The 19,583-nt window shown below is 42.7% G+C and overlaps 1 protein-coding gene across 1 annotated transcript; it reads right to left on the reverse strand.

The window, feature by feature from the left end:
• Positions 1-12,444: 12,444 nt before the first annotated feature.
• On the reverse strand, positions 12,445-18,551 carry LOC139059557 (uncharacterized). Its single transcript, XM_070537988.1, has 2 exons — positions 17,783-18,551; positions 12,445-12,548 (listed from the first exon to the last, which is right to left on the reverse strand). The coding sequence occupies exons 1-2, from the start codon at positions 18,549-18,551 to the stop codon at positions 12,445-12,447; spliced, it is 873 nt and encodes a 290-aa protein (XP_070394089.1).
• Positions 18,552-19,583: the final 1,032 nt, after the last annotated feature.

Genomic DNA, 19,583 nt, shown 5'->3' on the forward strand with positions numbered 1-19,583 from the left:
ATTTACGCAATAAACAAACGAATAAGCTCAGAAGAATTTTCTCGAAAAAATGGAAAAAACGGTAAGCCTATAGCCCAAGGAAATATTGTTTGAGTCAGGTCCAATAAGTTCTCTCTAAAGCATTGGTTCTTTGCATAAATCAATCCCCACGCACGTGCTTACGCCGATTTACGCAATAAACAAACGAATAAGCTCAGAAGAATTTTCTCGAAAAAATGGAAAAAACGGTAAGCCTATAGCCCAAGGAAATATTGTTTGAGTCAGGTCCAATAAGTTCTCTCTAAAGCATTGGTTCTTTGCATAAATCAATCCCCACGCACGTGCTTACGCCGATTTACGCAATGGAGAAACGAATAAGCTCAGAATAATTTTCTCGAAAAAATGGAAAAAAACGGTAAGGCTATAGCCCAAGGAAATATTGTTTGAGCCAGGTCCAATAAGTTCTCTCTAAAGCATTGGTTCTTTGCATAAATCAATCCCCACGCACGTGCTTACGCCGATTTACGCAATAAACAAACGAATAAGCTCAGAAGAATTTTCTCGAAAAAATGGAAAAAACGGTAAGCCTATAGCCCAAGGAAATATTGTTTGAGTCAGGTCCAATAAGTTCTCTCTAAAGCATTGGTTATTTGCATAAATCACTCCCCACGCACGTGCTTACGCCGATTTACGCAATGAAGAAACGAATAAGCTCAGAATAATTTTCTCGAAAAAATGGAAAAAACGGTAAGCCTATAGCCCAAGGAAATATTGTTTGAGCCAGGTCCAATAAGTTCTCTCTAAAGCGTTGGTTCTTTGCATAAATCACTCCCCACGCACGTGCTTACTCCGATTTACGCAATAAACAAACGAATAAGCTCAGATTTTTTTTCTCGAGAAAATGGAAAAAACGGTAAGCCTATAGCCCAAGGAAATATTGTTTGAGCCAGGTCCAATAAGTTCTCTCTAAAGCGTTGGTTCTTTGCATAAATCACTCCCCACGCACGTGCTTACTCCGATATACGCAATGAAGAAACGAATAAGCTCAGAATAATTTTCTCGAAAAAATGGAAAAAACGGTAAGCCTATAGCCCAAGGAAATATTGTTTGAGCCAGGTCCAATAAGTTCTCTCTAAAGCATTGGTTCTTTGCATAAATCACTCCCCACGCACGTGCTTACGCCGATTTACGCAATGAAGAAACGAATAAGCTCAGAATAATTTTCTCGAAAAAATGGAAAAAACGGTAAGCCTATAGCCCCAGGAAATATTGTTTGAGCCAGGTCCAATAAGTTATCTCTAAAGCGTTGGTTCTTTGCATAAATCACTCCCCACGCACGTGCTTACTCCGATTTACGCAATGAAGAAACGAATAAGCTCAGAATAATTTTCTCGAAAAAATGGAAAAAACGGTAAGCCTATAGCCCAAGGAAATATTGTTTGAGCCAGGTCCAATAAGTTCTCTCTAAAGCGTTGGTTCTTTGCATAAATCACTCCCCACGCACGTGCTTACTCCGATTTACGCAATAAACAATTGAATAAGCTCAGATTTTTTTTCTCGAGAAAATGGAAAAAACGGTAAGCCTATAGCCCAAGGAAATATTGTTTGAGCCAGGTCCAATAAGTTCTCTCTAAAGCGTTGGTTCTTTGCATAAATCACTCCCCACGCACGTGCTTACGCCGATTTACGCAATAAACAAACGAATAAGCTCAGAAGAATTTTCTCGAAAAAATGGAAAAAACGGTAAGCCTATAGCCCAAGGAAATATTGTTTGAGCCAGGTCCAATAAGTTCTCTCTAAAGCGTTGGTTCTTTGCATAAATGACTCCCCACGCACGTGCTTACTCCGATATACGCAATGAAGAAACGAATAAGCTCAGAGTAATTTTCTCGAAAAAATGGAAAAAACGGTAAGCCTATAGCCCAAGGAAATATTGTTTGAGCCAGGTCCAATAAGTTCTCTCTAAAGCATTGGTTCTTTGCATAAATCACTCCCCACGCACGTGCTTACTCCGATTTACGCAATAAACAAACGAATAAGCTCAGATTTTTTTTCTCGAGAAAATGGAAAAAACGGTAAGCCTATAGCCCCAGGAAATATTGTTTGAGCCAGGTCCAATAAGTTCTCTCTAAAGCGTTGGTTATTTGCATAAATCACTCCCCACGCACGTGCTTACTCCGATTTACGCAATAAACAAACGAATAAGCTCAGATTTTTTTTCTCGAAAAAATGGAAAAAACGGTAAGCCTATAGCCCCAGGAAATATTGTTTGAGCCAGGTCCAATAAGTTCTCTCTAAAGCATTGGTTCTTTGCATAAATCACTCCCCACGCACGTGCTTACGCCGATTTACGCAATGAAGAAACGAATAAGCTCAGAATAATTTTCTCGAAAAAATGGAAAAAACGGTAAGCCTATAGCCCCAGGAAATATTGTTTGAGCCAGGTCCAATAAGTTATCTCTAAAGCGTTGGTTCTTTGCATAAATCACTCCCCACGCACGTGCTTACTCCGATTTACGCAATAAACAAACGAATAAGCTCAGATTTTTTTTCTCGAAAAAATGGAAAAAACGGTAAGCCTATAGCCCCAGGAAATATTGTTTGAGCCAGGTCCAATAAGTTATCTCTAAAGCGTTGGTTCTTTGCATAAATCACTCCCCACGCACGTGCTTACTCCGATTTACGCAATAAACAAACGAATAAGCTCAGATTTTTTTTCTCGAAAAAATGGAAAAAACGGTAAGCCTATAGCCCCAGGAAATATTGTTTGAGCCAGGTCCAATAAGTTCTCTCTAAAGCGTTGGTTCTTTGCATAAATCACTCCCCACGCACGTGCTTACGCCGATTTACGCAATGAAGAAACGAATATGCTCAGATGAATTTTCTCGAAAAAATGGAAAAAACGGTAAGCCTATAGCCCCAGGAAATATTGTTTGAGCCAGCTCCAATAAGTTATCTCTAAAGCGTTGGTTCTTTGCATAAATCACTCCCCACGCACGTGCTTACTCCGATTTACGCAATAAACAAACGAATAAGCTCAGATTTTTTTTCTCGAAAAAATGGAAAAAACGGTAAGCCTATAGCCCAAGGAAATATTGTTTGAGCCAGGTCCAATAAGTTCTCTCTAAAGCATTGGTTCTTTGCATAAATCAATCCCCACGCACGTGCTTACGCCGATTTACGGAATGAAGAAACCAATAAGCTCAGAATAATTTTCTCGAAAAAATGGAAAAAAAGGTAAGGCTATAGCCCAAGGAAATATTGTTTGAGCCAGGTCCAATAAGTTCTCTCTAAAGCATTGGTTCTTTGCATAAATCAATCCCCACGCACGTGCTTACGCCGATTTACGCAATAAACAAACGAATAAGCTCAGAATAATTTTCTCGAAAAAATGGAAAAAACGGTAAGCCTATAGCCCAAGGAAATATTGTTTGAGCCAGGTCCAATAAGTTCTCTCTAAAGCATTGGTTCTTTGCATAAATCACTCCCCACGCACGTGCTTACTCCGATTTACGCAATAAACAAACGAATAAGCTCAGATTTTTTTTCTCGAAAAAATGGAAAAAACGGTAAGCCTATAGCCCAAGGAAATATTGTTTGAGCCAGGTCCAATAAGTTCTCTCTAAAGCATTGGTTCTTTGCATAAATCAATCCCCACGCACGTGCTTACGCCGATTTACGCAATGAAGAAACGAATAAGCTCAGAATAATTTTCTCGAAAAAATGGAAAAAACGGTAAGCCTATAGCCCAAGGAAATATTGTTTGAGTCAGGTCCAATAAGTTCTCTCTAAAGCATTGGTTATTTGCATAAATCACTCCCCACGCACGTGCTTACGCCGATTTACGCAATGAAGAAACGAATAAGCTCAGAATAATTTTCTCGAAAAAATGGAAAAAACGGTAAGCCTATAGCCCAAGGAAATATTGTTTGAGCCAGGTCCAATAAGTTCTCTCTAAAGCGTTGGTTCTTTGCATAAATCACTCCCCACGCACGTGCTTACTCCGATTTACGCAATAAACAAACGAATAAGCTCAGATTTTTTTTCTCGAGAAAATGGAAAAAACGGTAAGCCTATAGCCCAAGGAAATATTGTTTGAGCCAGGTCCAAAAAGTTCTCTCTAAAGCGTTGGTTCTTTGGATAAATCACTCCCCACGCACGTGCTTACGCCGATTTACGCAATAAACAAACGAATAAGCTCATAAGAATTTTCTCGAAAAAATGGAAAAAACGGTAAGCCTATAGCCCAAGGAAATATTGTTTGAGTCAGGTCCAATAAGTTCTCTCTAAAGCATTGGTTATTTGCATAAATCACTCCCCACGCACGTGCTTACGCCGATTTACGCAATGAAGAAACGAATAAGCTCAGAATAATTTTCTCGAAAAAATGGAAAAAACGGTAAGCCTATAGCCCAAGGAAATATTGTTTGAGTCAGGTCCAATAAGTTCTTTCTAAAGCATTGGTTCTTTGCATAAATCAATCCCCACGCACGTGCTTACGCCGATTTACGCAATAAACAAACGAATAAGCTCAGAATAATTTTCTCGAAAAAATGGAAAAAACGGTAAGCCTATAGCCCAAGGAAATATTGTTTGAATCAGGTCCAATAAGTTCTCTCTAAAGCATTGGTTCTTTGCATAAATCAATCCCCACGCACGTGCTTACGCCGATTTACGCAATAAACAAACGAATAAGCTCAGAAGAATTTTCTCGAAAAAATGGAAAAAACGGTAAGCCTATAGCCCAAGGAAATATTGTTTGAGTCAGGTCCAATAAGTTCTCTCTAAAGCATTGGTTCTTTGCATAAATCAATCCCCACGCACGTGCTTACGCCGATTTACGCAATAAACAAACGAATAAGCTCAGAAGAATTTTCTCGAAAAAATGGAAAAAACGGTAAGCCTATAGCCCAAGGAAATATTGTTTGAGTCAGGTCCAATAAGTTCTCTCTAAAGCATTGGTTCTTTGCATAAATCAATCCCCACGCACGTGCTTACGCCGATTTACGCAATGGAGAAACGAATAAGCTCAGAATAATTTTCTCGAAAAAATGGAAAAAACGGTAAGGCTATAGCCCAAGGAAATATTGTTTGAGCCAGGTCCAATAAGTTCTCTCTAAAGCATTGGTTCTTTGCATAAATCAATCCCCACGCACGTGCTTACGCCGATTTACGCAATAAACAAACGAATAAGCTCAGAAGAATTTTCTCGAAAAAATGGAAAAAACGGTAAGCCTATAGCCCAAGGAAATATTGTTTGAGTCAGGTCCAATAAGTTCTCTCTAAAGCATTGGTTATTTGCATAAATCACTCCCCACGCACGTGCTTACGCCGATTTACGCAATGAAGAAACGAATAAGCTCAGAATAATTTTCTCGAAAAAATGGAAAAAACGGTAAGCCTATAGCCCAAGGAAATATTGTTTGAGCCAGGTCCAATAAGTTCTCTCTAAAGCGTTGGTTCTTTGCATAAATCACTCCCCACGCACGTGCTTACTCCGATTTACGCAATAAACAAACGAATAAGCTCAGATTTTTTTTCTCGAGAAAATGGAAAAAACGGTAAGCCTATAGCCCAAGGAAATATTGTTTGAGCCAGGTCCAATAAGTTCTCTCTAAAGCGTTGGTTCTTTGCATAAATCACTCCCCACGCACGTGCTTACTCCGATATACGCAATGAAGAAACGAATAAGCTCAGAATAATTTTCTCGAAAAAATGGAAAAAACGGTAAGCCTATAGCCCAAGGAAATATTGTTTGAGCCAGGTCCAATAAGTTCTCTCTAAAGCGTTGGTTCTTTGCATAAATCACTCCCCACGCACGTGCTTACTCCGATTTACGCAATAAACAAACGAATAAGCTCAGATTTTTTTTCTCGAAAAAATGGAAAAAACGGTAAGCCTATAGCCCAAGGAAATATTGTTTGAGCCAGGTCCAATAAGTTCTCTCTAAAGCGTTGGTTCTTTGCATAAATCACTCCCCACGCACGTGCTTACGCCGATTTACGCAATAAACAAACGAATAAGCTCAGATTTGTTTTCTCGAGAAAATGGAAAAAACGGTAAGCCTATAGCCCAAGGAAATATTGTTTGAGCCAGGTCCAATAAGTTCTCTCTAAAGCGTTGGTTCCTTGCATAAATCACTCCCCACGCACGTGCTTACGCCGATTTACGCAATAAACAAACGAATAAGCTCAGATTTGTTTTCTCGAAAAAATGGAAAAAACGGTAAGCCTATAGCCCAAGGAAATATTGTTTGAGCCAGGTCCAATAAGTTCTCTCTAAAGCGTTGGTTCCTTGCATAAATCACTCCCCACGCACGTGCTTACGCCGATTTACGCAATAAACAAACGAATAAGCTCAGAATAATTTTCTCGAAAAAATGGAAAAAACGGTAAGCCTATAGCCCAAGGAAATATTGTTTGAGCCAGGTCCAATAAGTTCTCTCTAAAGCGTTGGTTCCTTGCATAAATCACTCCCCACGCACGTGCTTACGCCGATTTACGCAATAAACAAACGAATAAGCTCAGATTTGTTTTCTCGAAAAAATGGAAAAAACGGTAAGCCTATAGCCCAAGGAAATATTGTTTGAGCCAGGTCCAATAAGTTCTCTCTATAGCGTTGGTTCTTTGCATAAATCACTCCCCACGCACGTGCTTACGCCGATTTACGCAATAAACAAACGAATAAGCTCATAAGAATTTTCTCGAAAAAATGGAAAAAACGGTAAGCCTATAGCCCAAGGAAATATTGTTTGAGTCAGGTCCAATAAGTTCTCTCTAAAGCATTGGTTATTTGCATAAATCACTCCCCACGCACGTGCTTACGCCGATTTACGCAATGAAGAAACGAATAAGCTCAGAATAATTTTATCGAAAAAATGGAAAAAACGGTAAGCCTATAGCCCAAGGAAATATTGTTTGAGTCAGGTCCAATAAGTTCTCTCTAAAGCATTGGTTCTTTGCATAAATCAATCCCCACGCACGTGCTTACGCCGATTTACGCAATAAAGAAACGAATAAGCTCAGAATAATTTTCTCGAAAAAATGGAAAAAACGGTAAGCCTATAGCCCAAGGAAATATTGTTTGAGCCAGGTCCAATAAGTTCTCTCTAAAGCATTGGTTCTTTGCATAAATCAATCCCCACGCACGTGCTTACGCCGATTTACGCAATAAACAAACGAATAAGCTCAGAAGAATTTTCTCGAAAAAATGGAAAAAACGGTAAGCCTATAGCCCAAGGAAATATTGTTTGAGTCAGGTCCAATAAGTTCTCTCTAAAGCATTGGTTCTTTGCATAAATCAATCCCCACGCACGTGCTTACGCCGATTTACGCAATAAACAAACGAATAAGCTCAGAAGAATTTTCTCGAAAAAATGGAAAAAACGGTAAGCCTATAGCCCAAGGAAATATTGTTTGAGTCAGGTCCAATAAGTTCTCTCTAAAGCATTGGTTCTTTGCATAAATCAATCCCCACGCACGTGCTTACGCCGATTTACGCAATGGAGAAACGAATAAGCTCAGAATAATTTTCTCGAAAAAATGGAAAAAAACGGTAAGGCTATAGCCCAAGGAAATATTGTTTGAGCCAGGTCCAATAAGTTCTCTCTAAAGCATTGGTTCTTTGCATAAATCAATCCCCACGCACGTGCTTACGCCGATTTACGCAATAAACAAACGAATAAGCTCAGAAGAATTTTCTCGAAAAAATGGAAAAAACGGTAAGCCTATAGCCCAAGGAAATATTGTTTGAGTCAGGTCCAATAAGTTCTCTCTAAAGCATTGGTTATTTGCATAAATCACTCCCCACGCACGTGCTTACGCCGATTTACGCAATGAAGAAACGAATAAGCTCAGAATAATTTTCTCGAAAAAATGGAAAAAACGGTAAGCCTATAGCCCAAGGAAATATTGTTTGAGCCAGGTCCAATAAGTTCTCTCTAAAGCGTTGGTTCTTTGCATAAATCACTCCCCACGCACGTGCTTACTCCGATTTACGCAATAAACAAACGAATAAGCTCAGATTTTTTTTCTCGAGAAAATGGAAAAAACGGTAAGCCTATAGCCCAAGGAAATATTGTTTGAGCCAGGTCCAATAAGTTCTCTCTAAAGCGTTGGTTCTTTGCATAAATCACTCCCCACGCACGTGCTTACTCCGATATACGCAATGAAGAAACGAATAAGCTCAGAATAATTTTCTCGAAAAAATGGAAAAAACGGTAAGCCTATAGCCCAAGGAAATATTGTTTGAGCCAGGTCCAATAAGTTCTCTCTAAAGCATTGGTTCTTTGCATAAATCACTCCCCACGCACGTGCTTACGCCGATTTACGCAATGAAGAAACGAATAAGCTCAGAATAATTTTCTCGAAAAAATGGAAAAAACGGTAAGCCTATAGCCCCAGGAAATATTGTTTGAGCCAGGTCCAATAAGTTATCTCTAAAGCGTTGGTTCTTTGCATAAATCACTCCCCACGCACGTGCTTACTCCGATTTACGCAATGAAGAAACGAATAAGCTCAGAATAATTTTCTCGAAAAAATGGAAAAAACGGTAAGCCTATAGCCCAAGGAAATATTGTTTGAGCCAGGTCCAATAAGTTCTCTCTAAAGCGTTGGTTCTTTGCATAAATCACTCCCCACGCACGTGCTTACTCCGATTTACGCAATAAACAATTGAATAAGCTCAGATTTTTTTTCTCGAGAAAATGGAAAAAACGGTAAGCCTATAGCCCAAGGAAATATTGTTTGAGCCAGGTCCAATAAGTTCTCTCTAAAGCGTTGGTTCTTTGCATAAATCACTCCCCACGCACGTGCTTACGCCGATTTACGCAATAAACAAACGAATAAGCTCAGAATAATTTTCTCGAAAAAATGGAAAAAACGGTAAGCCTATAGCCCAAGGAAATATTGTTTGAGCCAGGTCCAATAAGTTCTCTCTAAAGCGTTGGTTCTTTGCATAAATCACTCCCCACGCACGTGCTTACTCCGATATACGCAATGAAGAAACGAATAAGCTCAGAGTAATTTTCTCGAAAAAATGGAAAAAACGGTAAGCCTATAGCCCAAGGAAATATTGTTTGAGCCAGGTCCAATAAGTTCTCTCTAAAGCATTGGTTCTTTGCATAAATCACTCCCCACGCACGTGCTTACTCCGATTTACGCAATAAACAAACGAATAAGCTCAGATTTTTTTTCTCGAGAAAATGGAAAAAACGGTAAGCCTATAGCCCCAGGAAATATTGTTTGAGCCAGGTCCAATAAGTTCTCTCTAAAGCGTTGGTTATTTGCGTAAATCACTCCCCACGCACGTGCTTACTCCGATTTACGCAATAAACAAACGAATAAGCTCAGATTTTTTTTCTCGAAAAAATGGAAAAAACGGTAAGCCTATAGCCCCAGGAAATATTGTTTGAGCCAGGTCCAATAAGTTCTCTCTAAAGCATTGGTTCTTTGCATAAATCACTCCCCACGCACGTGCTTACGCCGATTTACGCAATGAAGAAACGAATAAGCTCAGAATAATTTTCTCGAAAAAATGGAAAAAACGGTAAGCCTATAGCCCCAGGAAATATTGTTTGAGCCAGGTCCAATAAGTTATCTCTAAAGCGTTGGTTCTTTGCATAAATCACTCCCCACGCACGTGCTTACTCCGATTTACGCAATAAACAAACGAATAAGCTCAGATTTTTTTTCTCGAAAAAATGGAAAAAACGGTAAGCCTATAGCCCCAGGAAATATTGTTTGAGCCAGGTCCAATAAGTTATCTCTAAAGCGTTGGTTCTTTGCATAAATCACTCCCCACGCACGTGCTTACTCCGATTTACGCAATAAACAAACGAATAAGCTCAGATTTTTTTTCTCGAAAAAATGGAAAAAACGGTAAGCCTATAGCCCCAGGAAATATTGTTTGAGCCAGGTCCAATAAGTTCTCTCTAAAGCGTTGGTTCTTTGCATAAATCACTCCCCACGCACGTGCTTACGCCGATTTACGCAATGAAGAAACGAATATGCTCAGATGAATTTTCTCGAAAAAATGGAAAAAACGGTAAGCCTATAGCCCCAGGAAATATTGTTTGAGCCAGCTCCAATAAGTTATCTCTAAAGCGTTGGTTCTTTGCATAAATCACTCCCCACGCACGTGCTTACTCCGATTTACGCAATAAACAAACGAATAAGCTCAGATTTTTTTTCTCGAAAAAATGGAAAAAACTGTAAGCCTATAGCCCAAGGAAATATTGTTTGAGCCAGGTCCAATAAGTTCTCTCTAAAGCGTTGGTTATTTGCATAAATCACTCCCCACGCACGTGCTTACGCCGATTTACGCAATAAACAAACGAATAAGCTCAGAATAATTTTCTCGAAAAAATGGAAAAAACGGTAAGCCAAGGAAATATTGTTTGAGCCAGGTCCAATAAGTTCTCTCTAAAGCGTTGGTTCCTTGCATAAATCACTCCCCACGCACGTGCTTACTCCGATTTACGCAATAAACAAACGAATAAGCTCAGATTTGTTTTCTCGAAAAAATGGAAAAAACGGTAAGCCTATAGCCCAAGGAAATATTGTTTGAGCCAGGTCCAATAAGTTCTCTCTAAAGCATTGGTTCTTTGCATAAATCACTCCCCACGCACGTGCTTACTCCGATTTACGCAATAAACAAACGAATAAGCTCAGATTTTTTTTCTCGAGAAAATGGAAAAAACGGTAAGCCTATAGCCCCAGGAAATATTGTTTGAGCCAGGTCCAATAAGTTCTCTCTAAAGCGTTGGTTATTTGCATAAATCACTCCCCACGCACGTGCTTACTCCGATTTACGCAATAAACAAACGAATAAGCTCAGATTTTTTTTCTCGAGAAAATGGAAAAAACGGTAAGCCTATAGCCCAAGGAAATATTGTTTGAGCCAGGTCCAATAAGTTCTCTCTAAAGCGTTGGTTCTTTGCATAAATCACTCCCCACGCACGTGCTTACGCCGATTTACGCAATGAAGAAACGAATAAGCTCAGAATAATTTTCTCGAAAAAATGGAAAAAACGGTAAGCCTATAGCCCCAGGAAATATTGTTTGAGCCAGGTCCAATAAGTTATCTCTAAAGCGTTGGTTCTTTGCATAAATCACTCCCCACGCACGTGCTTACTCCGATTTACGCAATAAACAAACGAATAAGCTCAGATTTTTTTTCTCGAAAAAATGGAAAAAAACGGTAAGCCTATAGCCCCAGGAAATATTGTTTGAGCCAGGTCCAATAAGTTATCTCTAAAGCATTGGTTCTTTGCATAAATCACTCCCCACGCACGTGCTTACTCCGATTTACGCAATAAACAAACGAATAAGCTCAGATTTTTTTTCTCGAAAAAATGGAAAAAACGGTAAGCCTATAGCCCCAGGAAATATTGTTTGAGCCAGGTCCAATAAGTTCTCTCTAAAGTGTTGGTTCTTTGCATAAATCACTCCCCACGCACGTGCTTACGCCGATTTACGCAATGAAGAAACGAATAAGCTCAGATGAATTTTCTCGAAAAAATGGAAAAAACGGTAAGCCTATAGCCCCAGGAAATATTGTTTGAGCCAGGTCCAATAAGTTATCTCTAAAGCGTTGGTTCTTTGCATAAATCACTCCCCACGCACGTGCTTACTCCGATTTACGCAATAAACAAACGAATAAGCTCAGATTTTTTTTCTCGAAAAAATGGAAGAAACGGTAAGCCTATAGCCCAAGGAAATATTGTTTGAGCCAGGTCCAATAAGTTATCTCTAAAGCGTTGGTTCTTTGCATAAATCACTCCCCACGCACGTCCTTATGCCGATTTACGCGATAAACAAACGAATAAGCTCAGATGAATTTTCTCGAAAAAATGGAAAAAACGGTAAGCCTATAGCCCAAGGAAATATTGTTTGAGCCAGGTCCAATAAGTTCTCTCTAAAGCGTTGGTTATTTGCATAAATCACTCCCCACGCACGTGCTTACGCCGATTTACGCAATAAACAAACGAATAAGCTCAGAATAATTTTCTCGAAAAAATGGAAAAAACGGTAAGCCAAGGAAATATTGTTTGAGCCAGGTCCAATAAGTTCTCTCTAAAGCGTTGGTTCTTTGCATAAATCACTCCCCACGCACGTGCTTACGCCGATTTACGCGATAAACAAACGAATAAACTCAGATTAATTTTTTCGAAAAAATGGAAAAAACGGTAAGCCTATAGCCCAAGGAAATATTGTTTGAGCCAGGTCCAATAAGTTCTCTCTAAAGCGTTGGTTCTTTGCATAAAACACTCCCCACGCACGTGCTTACGCCGATTTACGCGATAAACAAACGAATAAGCTCAGATGAATTTTCTCGAAAGATGGAAAGAACAGTAAGCCCAAGAAAATATTTTCATCCAGGTCCAACAGGTTCTCTCTAAAGATAGATAGAATAAGCTTTATTCTCCAACGCATAAGGTGATCTACCCAACCCCCGACAGGCAGGTCAGGGGGCGGGTGCCGCCGCTTCAGATGCAGGCTTGGAGGTCTTGAGTCCCAGCAGCCTCTTCAGCCATTTGGACGAGCCGGAGCTGGAGTTGAGAGTCCGAGCTGCGCAGCAGGGTCTCCCATCTGTCTCTATTACCAGTATTGCGCGTCCCCCCGGGAGTGTACTGGCATTCCCATATTATGTGGTCGAGGGTCTCTGTCACACCACAAAGATGACACCTATCGCTCCTGGCCTCGGGGAACATGTGCTTCGCTATAACCGGGTGCGGATACGCATAAGTTTGCAGTCAGCTCCAAGCCACCGCTTGTCTGTTGTTTAATTTCGCGTCTGGCGGGGATGCCAGTCTACGAGCCAGTCTATAATGCTGCGTTATCTCCCCATATTTTAGCATGCGCTCTTCGCTCCCTCGGTCATCGAGGGGCCCCGTAGCGGCTCGGCGCTATATAGAGATCTCGAGCCAGCTCGTGGGCCGCCTCGTTGCTGGGGACTGCGTCGTGCGCCGGAGTCCAAATTATTTGAATTTTTCTACTTTCTCTGGCCTAGGATTCTGGCCGCTAAGGGCGAGATCCTTCCCTTGCTAAAATTTTGTATGGCAGTTTTGCTGTCACTAGTCACAAATTTCGCATCCGTTCCAGCGCAAGCTAACGCAATCGCAATTTCCTCAGCAACTTCTATGCTGCGCCCGCGCAGAGTGGCAGCTCTCACGGGATTACCCCAGCCGCTTACGGCCGTTTCCACAAAACCACCGCCACCACGTCAGATTCCTCGTCGCGTCTACATAGGCCATCTCATGTTCCGAAATTTCACCGTATCTAATTTGTTATGCATCGGCTCGTTTTGCCTCCTGTCTTTGTTATTTTCCGGGTGCATATTTTTTGGCAGGGGGCCGGTGTATAATCAGATATTTTCTGACTTCCCTATCTACATCCACCACTTGGGTGGGGCCTCTATTCGAATTTATTCGAACTTTGGTCAATATAGCTCTTCCTGTCCTCGTAGTGCTAAGTTTCTCATTTTCAGAGGTTCGCACCGCTTCCACCAGTTCTGCCCATGTGTTGTGCATCCCTAGAGCAATGTCTCTCTATGGATGTGCACATGGTCAGTCCGAGCGCTCTCTTTACGCGTTTTCTCATTAGAGAATCAATATTTTCTCTTTCCACCGCTTTGAAGTCGAGATATGGTGTTGCAAAGCTCACCCGGCTGAAGATGTACGCCTGTATTAGTTTAATCAAATTTTTCTCCTTTAACCCTCGGCCTTTGACATTGGTTCCTTGCATACATCACTCCCCACGTACGTTCTGACGCCGATTTAAGCCAAAAAACAAACAAATAAACTCACCTCAGACAGACAGACAGACAGACAGACAGACAGACAGACAGACAGACAGACAGACAGACAGACAGACAGACAGACAGACAGACAGACAGACAGACAGACAGACAGACAGACAGACAGACAGACAGACAGACAGACAGACAGACAGACAGACAGACAGACAGACAGACAGACAGACAGACAGACAGACAGACAGACAGACAGACAGACAGACAGACAGACAGACAGACAGACAGACAGACAGACAGACAGACAGACAGACAGACAGACAGACAGACAGACAGACAGACAGACAGACAGACAGACAGACAGACAGACAGACAGACAGACAGACAGACAGACAGACAGACAGACAGACAGACAGACAGACAGACAGACAGACAGACAGACAGACAGACAGACAGACAGACAGACAGACAGACAGACAGACAGACAGACAGACAGACAGACAGACAGACAGACAGACAGACAGACAGACAGACAGACAGACAGACAGACAGACAGACAGACAGACAGACAGACAGACAGACAGACAGACAGACAGACAGACAGACAGACAGACAGACAGACAGACAGACAGACAGACAGACAGACAGACAGACAGACAGACAGACAGACAGACAGACAGACAGACAGACAGACAGACAGACAGACAGACAGACAGACAGACAGACAGACAGACAGACAGACAGACAGACAGACAGACAGACAGACAGACAGACAGACAGACAGACAGACAGACAGACAGACAGACAGACAGACAGACAGACAGACAGACAGACAGACAGACAGACAGACAGACAGACAGACAGACAGACAGACAGACAGACAGACAGACAGACAGACAGACAGACAGACAGACAGACAGACAGACAGACAGACAGACAGACAGACAGACAGACAGACAGACAGACAGACAGACAGACAGACAGACAGACAGACAGACAGACAGACAGACAGACAGACAGACAGACAGACAGACAGACAGACAGACAGACAGACAGACAGACAGACAGACAGACAGACAGACAGACAGACAGACAGACAGACAGACAGACAGACAGACAGACAGACAGACAGACAGACAGACAGACAGATAGATAGATAGATAGATAGATAGATAGATAGATAGATAGATAGATAGATAGATAGATAGATAGATAGATAGATAGATAGATAGATAGATAGATAGATAGATAGATAGATAGATTATTGAAATGGGAAAGATTTGGAGGAGGGGTGGTCGGAGCTTCTCAGTCCAGGGCCCCACTGGCCTCTGCCGCCTGCTTGACCAGGTTAATTAAGGACTTTGGTCCTGCCAGGTCGGAGCGGGCGAGCTGGGCCTCCCACTGCTCCATTGTCTTACTGGTATTTGGCCTATGAGGGCCAATCACATTAACTTTCTCGGAAAAAATGGAAAAGACGGTACGTAAGCCTATATAGCCCAAGAGAACATTGTTTGAGGCAGGTCCAATAGGTTCTCTGTAAAGCGTTGGTTCTTCGCATAAATCACTCCCCACGCACGTGTTTAAGCCGATTTACGCGATAAAGAAACGAATAAGCTTAGATTAATTTTATCGAAAAAATGGAAGAAAGGTAAGCCCAAGAAAATATTGTTTGAGCCAGGTCCAATAAATTATCTGTAAAGCGTTGGTTCTTCGCATAAATCCCTCCCTACGCATGTGCTTACGCCGATTTACGCGATAAACAAACGAATAAGCTCAGATTATTTTCTCGAAAAAATGGAAAAACCGTAAGCCTATACCCTAAGAAAATATTGTTTGAGCCGGGTCCAATAAATTATCTGTAAAGCGTTGGTTCTTCGCATAAATCACTCCCCACGCACGTGCTTACGCCGATTGACGCAATAAACAAACGAATAAGCTCAGATTACTTTTCTCGAAAAATATGGAATATAGGGTAAGCCTATAGCCCAAGAAAATATTCTTTGAGCCAGGTCCGATAAGTTATCTGTAAAGCATTGATTCTTCGCATGAGTCCCTCCCCACACACGTGCTTACGCCGATTTACGCGATAAATGAACTAATAAGCTCAGAATAATTTCCTCCGAAAATTGAAAAAAAAAACGGTGACCGTACATTTCAAGAAAGTATTGTTTCTTCCAGGTCCAATAATTTCTCTGTAAAGCGTTGGTTCTTCGCATAAATCACTCCCCACGCACGTGCTGACGCCGACTTACGCGATAAACAAACGAATAAGCTCAGTTTAATTATCTCGAAAAAATGGAAAGAACGCTATGTCCATGACCCAAGAAAATATTGTTTCTGCCAGGTCCATTAAGTTCTCTATGAAGTACTGAATACTGGGCTATAGGCTTACTTTTCTTTTTTCTAGAAAAGCCAATTTACGCAATTCGTTTATTCATCGCGTAAATATGCAGCAACACTTGCATCAGTATTCGCAGTGATGTATATCACGAACCAGCGCTTCTCAGAGAAGTGAGTGACTGAGCGACATGGCGCACGGCAGTCCGAAATTACGCTAAGGGAAGGATTTCGCCGGATGCTTTCAGGATTCACCAAAGCACAACTGAAGCTCGGGAAACCGCGATCAGCGTGGTCTGGTTCCTCGCCCCCATATGCGCACTCTTTCCTAAGCCTACCAACTCCGGCGATGCTCCAGAAAGCGCCGCAAATATGTCTTCAACTTTGAGCAGGGGATACGGTTCCAAGTGCGACGCCAGGTTGACGGTTAACTCGAAGTCGCCGCACAATCGTATATCGCCGTTCCTTTAGAGCGCAGCTCTTTGTTTAGCTACCGGAACCACCGGTGTTGCCCAATCTGAAATGCTTATCGAAGACACCGATACCTTCACAAGATTGGACAAGCACGGGACCCTGAATGTAGCGTCTGCCACACTCTCGAGACAATAGCTCACGTACTTTGTGTGTGCCCTCAATATGCGACCGAACGCAGAAAACTCAAATCAATAGTTGACAGCTTGGACTCCCGTCCCTTTTCAGAAGAAAAGCTTTTGGGCGCTTGGAGGAGTGTTCACTGTGCCCAACGTGCCATAAAATCACTTTTGAATTTTTTAAGTGAGACTGGTCTAGACGATCGCCTTTAGCAGCAGTGAGACGTGCAGTCAATACGAAATGTGTTTGCGCAATAACTTTTTGGGACAATATTACTTTTTGTATGGACAAGATTACCGTTACGTGTATGCGCGTTCACTGCGCACCCGCATATTGGATAACGTGCATATAGTATCTCATTGTACCATAACATAATCACCCGCCACCTACCTTTCCCTGTATTTCCCACTTCCCCTTTCCCCAGTGAGGAGTAGCAGGCTAGAGACACGCTCTCCAGGCCGACCTCTCCTCCTTTCTGTTCATTAAAATCTACTCCTCCTCCTTATCGAAGAAAGCACTCCGTCTTGCACAAGACGGTCGACCTCGGCCGAAACTTTGGAGCGCATGGTATGAGGCACTGTACGTGCCTTACAGAAACGTGGGCGGGCTCCTTCTTTGAGGTGTAATTGCACAGGGGGGCCCTTGCAACAGCCAAGCTTGTTGTCGAAAAGATCCGAAAATTCATCGAGCAGAGGCGTCATCTTGTTATCACGAACAACATTTACACTTGAGGTGGTTCTAGTGTCCCGAAAGGACACACCCGCCTTACGGAAGGCCTCTATCGTGTTCCGGCTGCAGAGCAGTGGTCCGTTACATGCCACCGCGATTAGCGTGCTGGTCACAACAGTCGATCCAGACTGAACCCTCATGGTTATCTCGCCGACAACTGGCAATGGTCCCAGGAAGCATCTTAAGCGGAGTGACGTTTTTTCCAGTGCCGGCCACCATTTGCGATGTTTCTTAAATATATTCTTCGGTATGGCGCTGACTGGAGAACCCGTGTCTAGAATCATTCGCAATTTCCGGCCCTGCCATGTCAACTCTTCTTCGAGAAGCTTCAACGTAGCTCTGTCCGTGGAGCTGTGAGCGACAAAAGCAAGCAACATTTCTTCTTCGCTCTCACCATCAATTTCCTCGATGGCAAAGGCACCACGTTCCCGAGGGCCGCCACTGCTGCAAACCTTCGCAAGATGACCTTTCCTGCCGCAATGGTGGCACTTGGTGTTTCGATGACGGCGCATGTGTGTTGCGTGGGGGCCGCCGCAACGCTCACGCGAATGGTCGTTCTTTGCAGTGTTCCACTTCGCCCAGGGTCGTCGTCCTCGCTGCGACTGTACAACATTAATGCTGGTTCCCGTAGTCACTGGGTCTGCTTCTCGCATGTCACGAACGTCGCCTAGCGCTTTCTCTGAAGCTACGGCAAATTCTTCTGCCTCCTCAAAAGTTAGCTTCTTCCGCGTTAACAGGCAGCGTCGCGCGTCGTCTTCCCTGATTCCGCATACTATGCGGTCTCGCAGCATACGGTGCAGCGAGTTGCGGAAGTTGCAACTTTCCGCCATTCTCCGAAGGTCGACAATGTATTCCCGAACGCTCTCTCCGTCCCTTTGCTTGCGCATGAAGAACGAGAAACTCGTCGCTATTTCATTAACTTGAGGATTGTAGTGTTCCTCGAGGCATTCAACGACTTCATCGTAAGCCTGACTGTTAACCGACACGGTTGGAAGACGTCCTTGCAACATGCGCACGACATTATCGCTCAGTGAAGGCACCAGCAGAGCTCGGCGTTTGACCGTGTCGGTAATTCCATTGCCCTCAAAATAAGCTTCCAGCCGTACCCTGTACGTGCTCCAGCTGCTCACCGTCTCGTCGAAAACCGGTGGGCGAGATGCCATCATTCGATAATGTCAGTTGCAGACCACGCTCACATGAAATCCCATCCTCGTCGCCACTGCTGTAGCGCGGGTAACAACACCAGACACAGCAGGTGCAAGCAATGGAATGGTTTATTGAAGATAGCGTGGCTGCTTTTATTCTGTGCGAATCAGCAAGTGCATGCGCACTTCGTGGTGCGATAGACTGCCTTGCATTGACGCGATACGGCAGGCGACTCCGGTGATTTTTCGATGCCCGCTGGTCTTAGCACAATGTTTAATATACGTTCTCTTTTGCACTCCGATTAGCTGTGCCAAACAGTATTGGCTGCAAGTCATTTAGTTTTCCTGAAAATGTATTTTAAGGATTGGATGCGTTCCCGACTCATGACTTTTTACTGGCCACCTGCGTTTGTGACGTCAGAGACTACACCACCACTGTCGCTGAAATCGCCTCTGAAATCGCAGCTGTCTAGTTCGGAAAGTCTGTAAACGCTCCCTGTGCCTTCAAGAGACATTATCAAATTCGCTTCTTTGGCATTAGCACCAGGTGTAGTGCGTGTTAAGCACGCGTTCTGAGTGTTTACGTTGTGGTAGTGTAGTATCTCACGTCATCGACCCATCGTGACGTCACACGAAGCAGCTATCGGTTTAGATATATCGTTTACTGGTTATTTAAAATTATTGATGAATTTGTAAGCAAATTTAACCAATCTACCGGTGACAGGACTGTCAATGCCATTTGAATATGACAATATCCTAATATGGTTAAAAAAACGCCGAAGTTTCACTTTAACGAGACGGCACATGCACTCCACTGCACGCGACATAATTGACTGTCACAGAACAGCCCTTGAGGTTCACGCAGACAAGGACAGGCTGACGAGTTACAATGAATTACCTAAGGCTTTCTTTATGGCGCGACGAAGTTTCTGTCCACCTAACAAGTTATCCAATGCCCAAGCGACCACCTGGTGGCAACTACAGAGTGATACTTATCCAAACCCGCTAGCGAATCACATATTCTTGCCTGAGATCTATCACGACAGCACC

This window comes from Dermacentor albipictus, chromosome 4, assembly GCF_038994185.2.
Source record: "Dermacentor albipictus isolate Rhodes 1998 colony chromosome 4, USDA_Dalb.pri_finalv2, whole genome shotgun sequence".
Lineage (NCBI taxonomy): Eukaryota > Metazoa > Arthropoda > Arachnida > Ixodida > Ixodidae > Dermacentor > Dermacentor albipictus.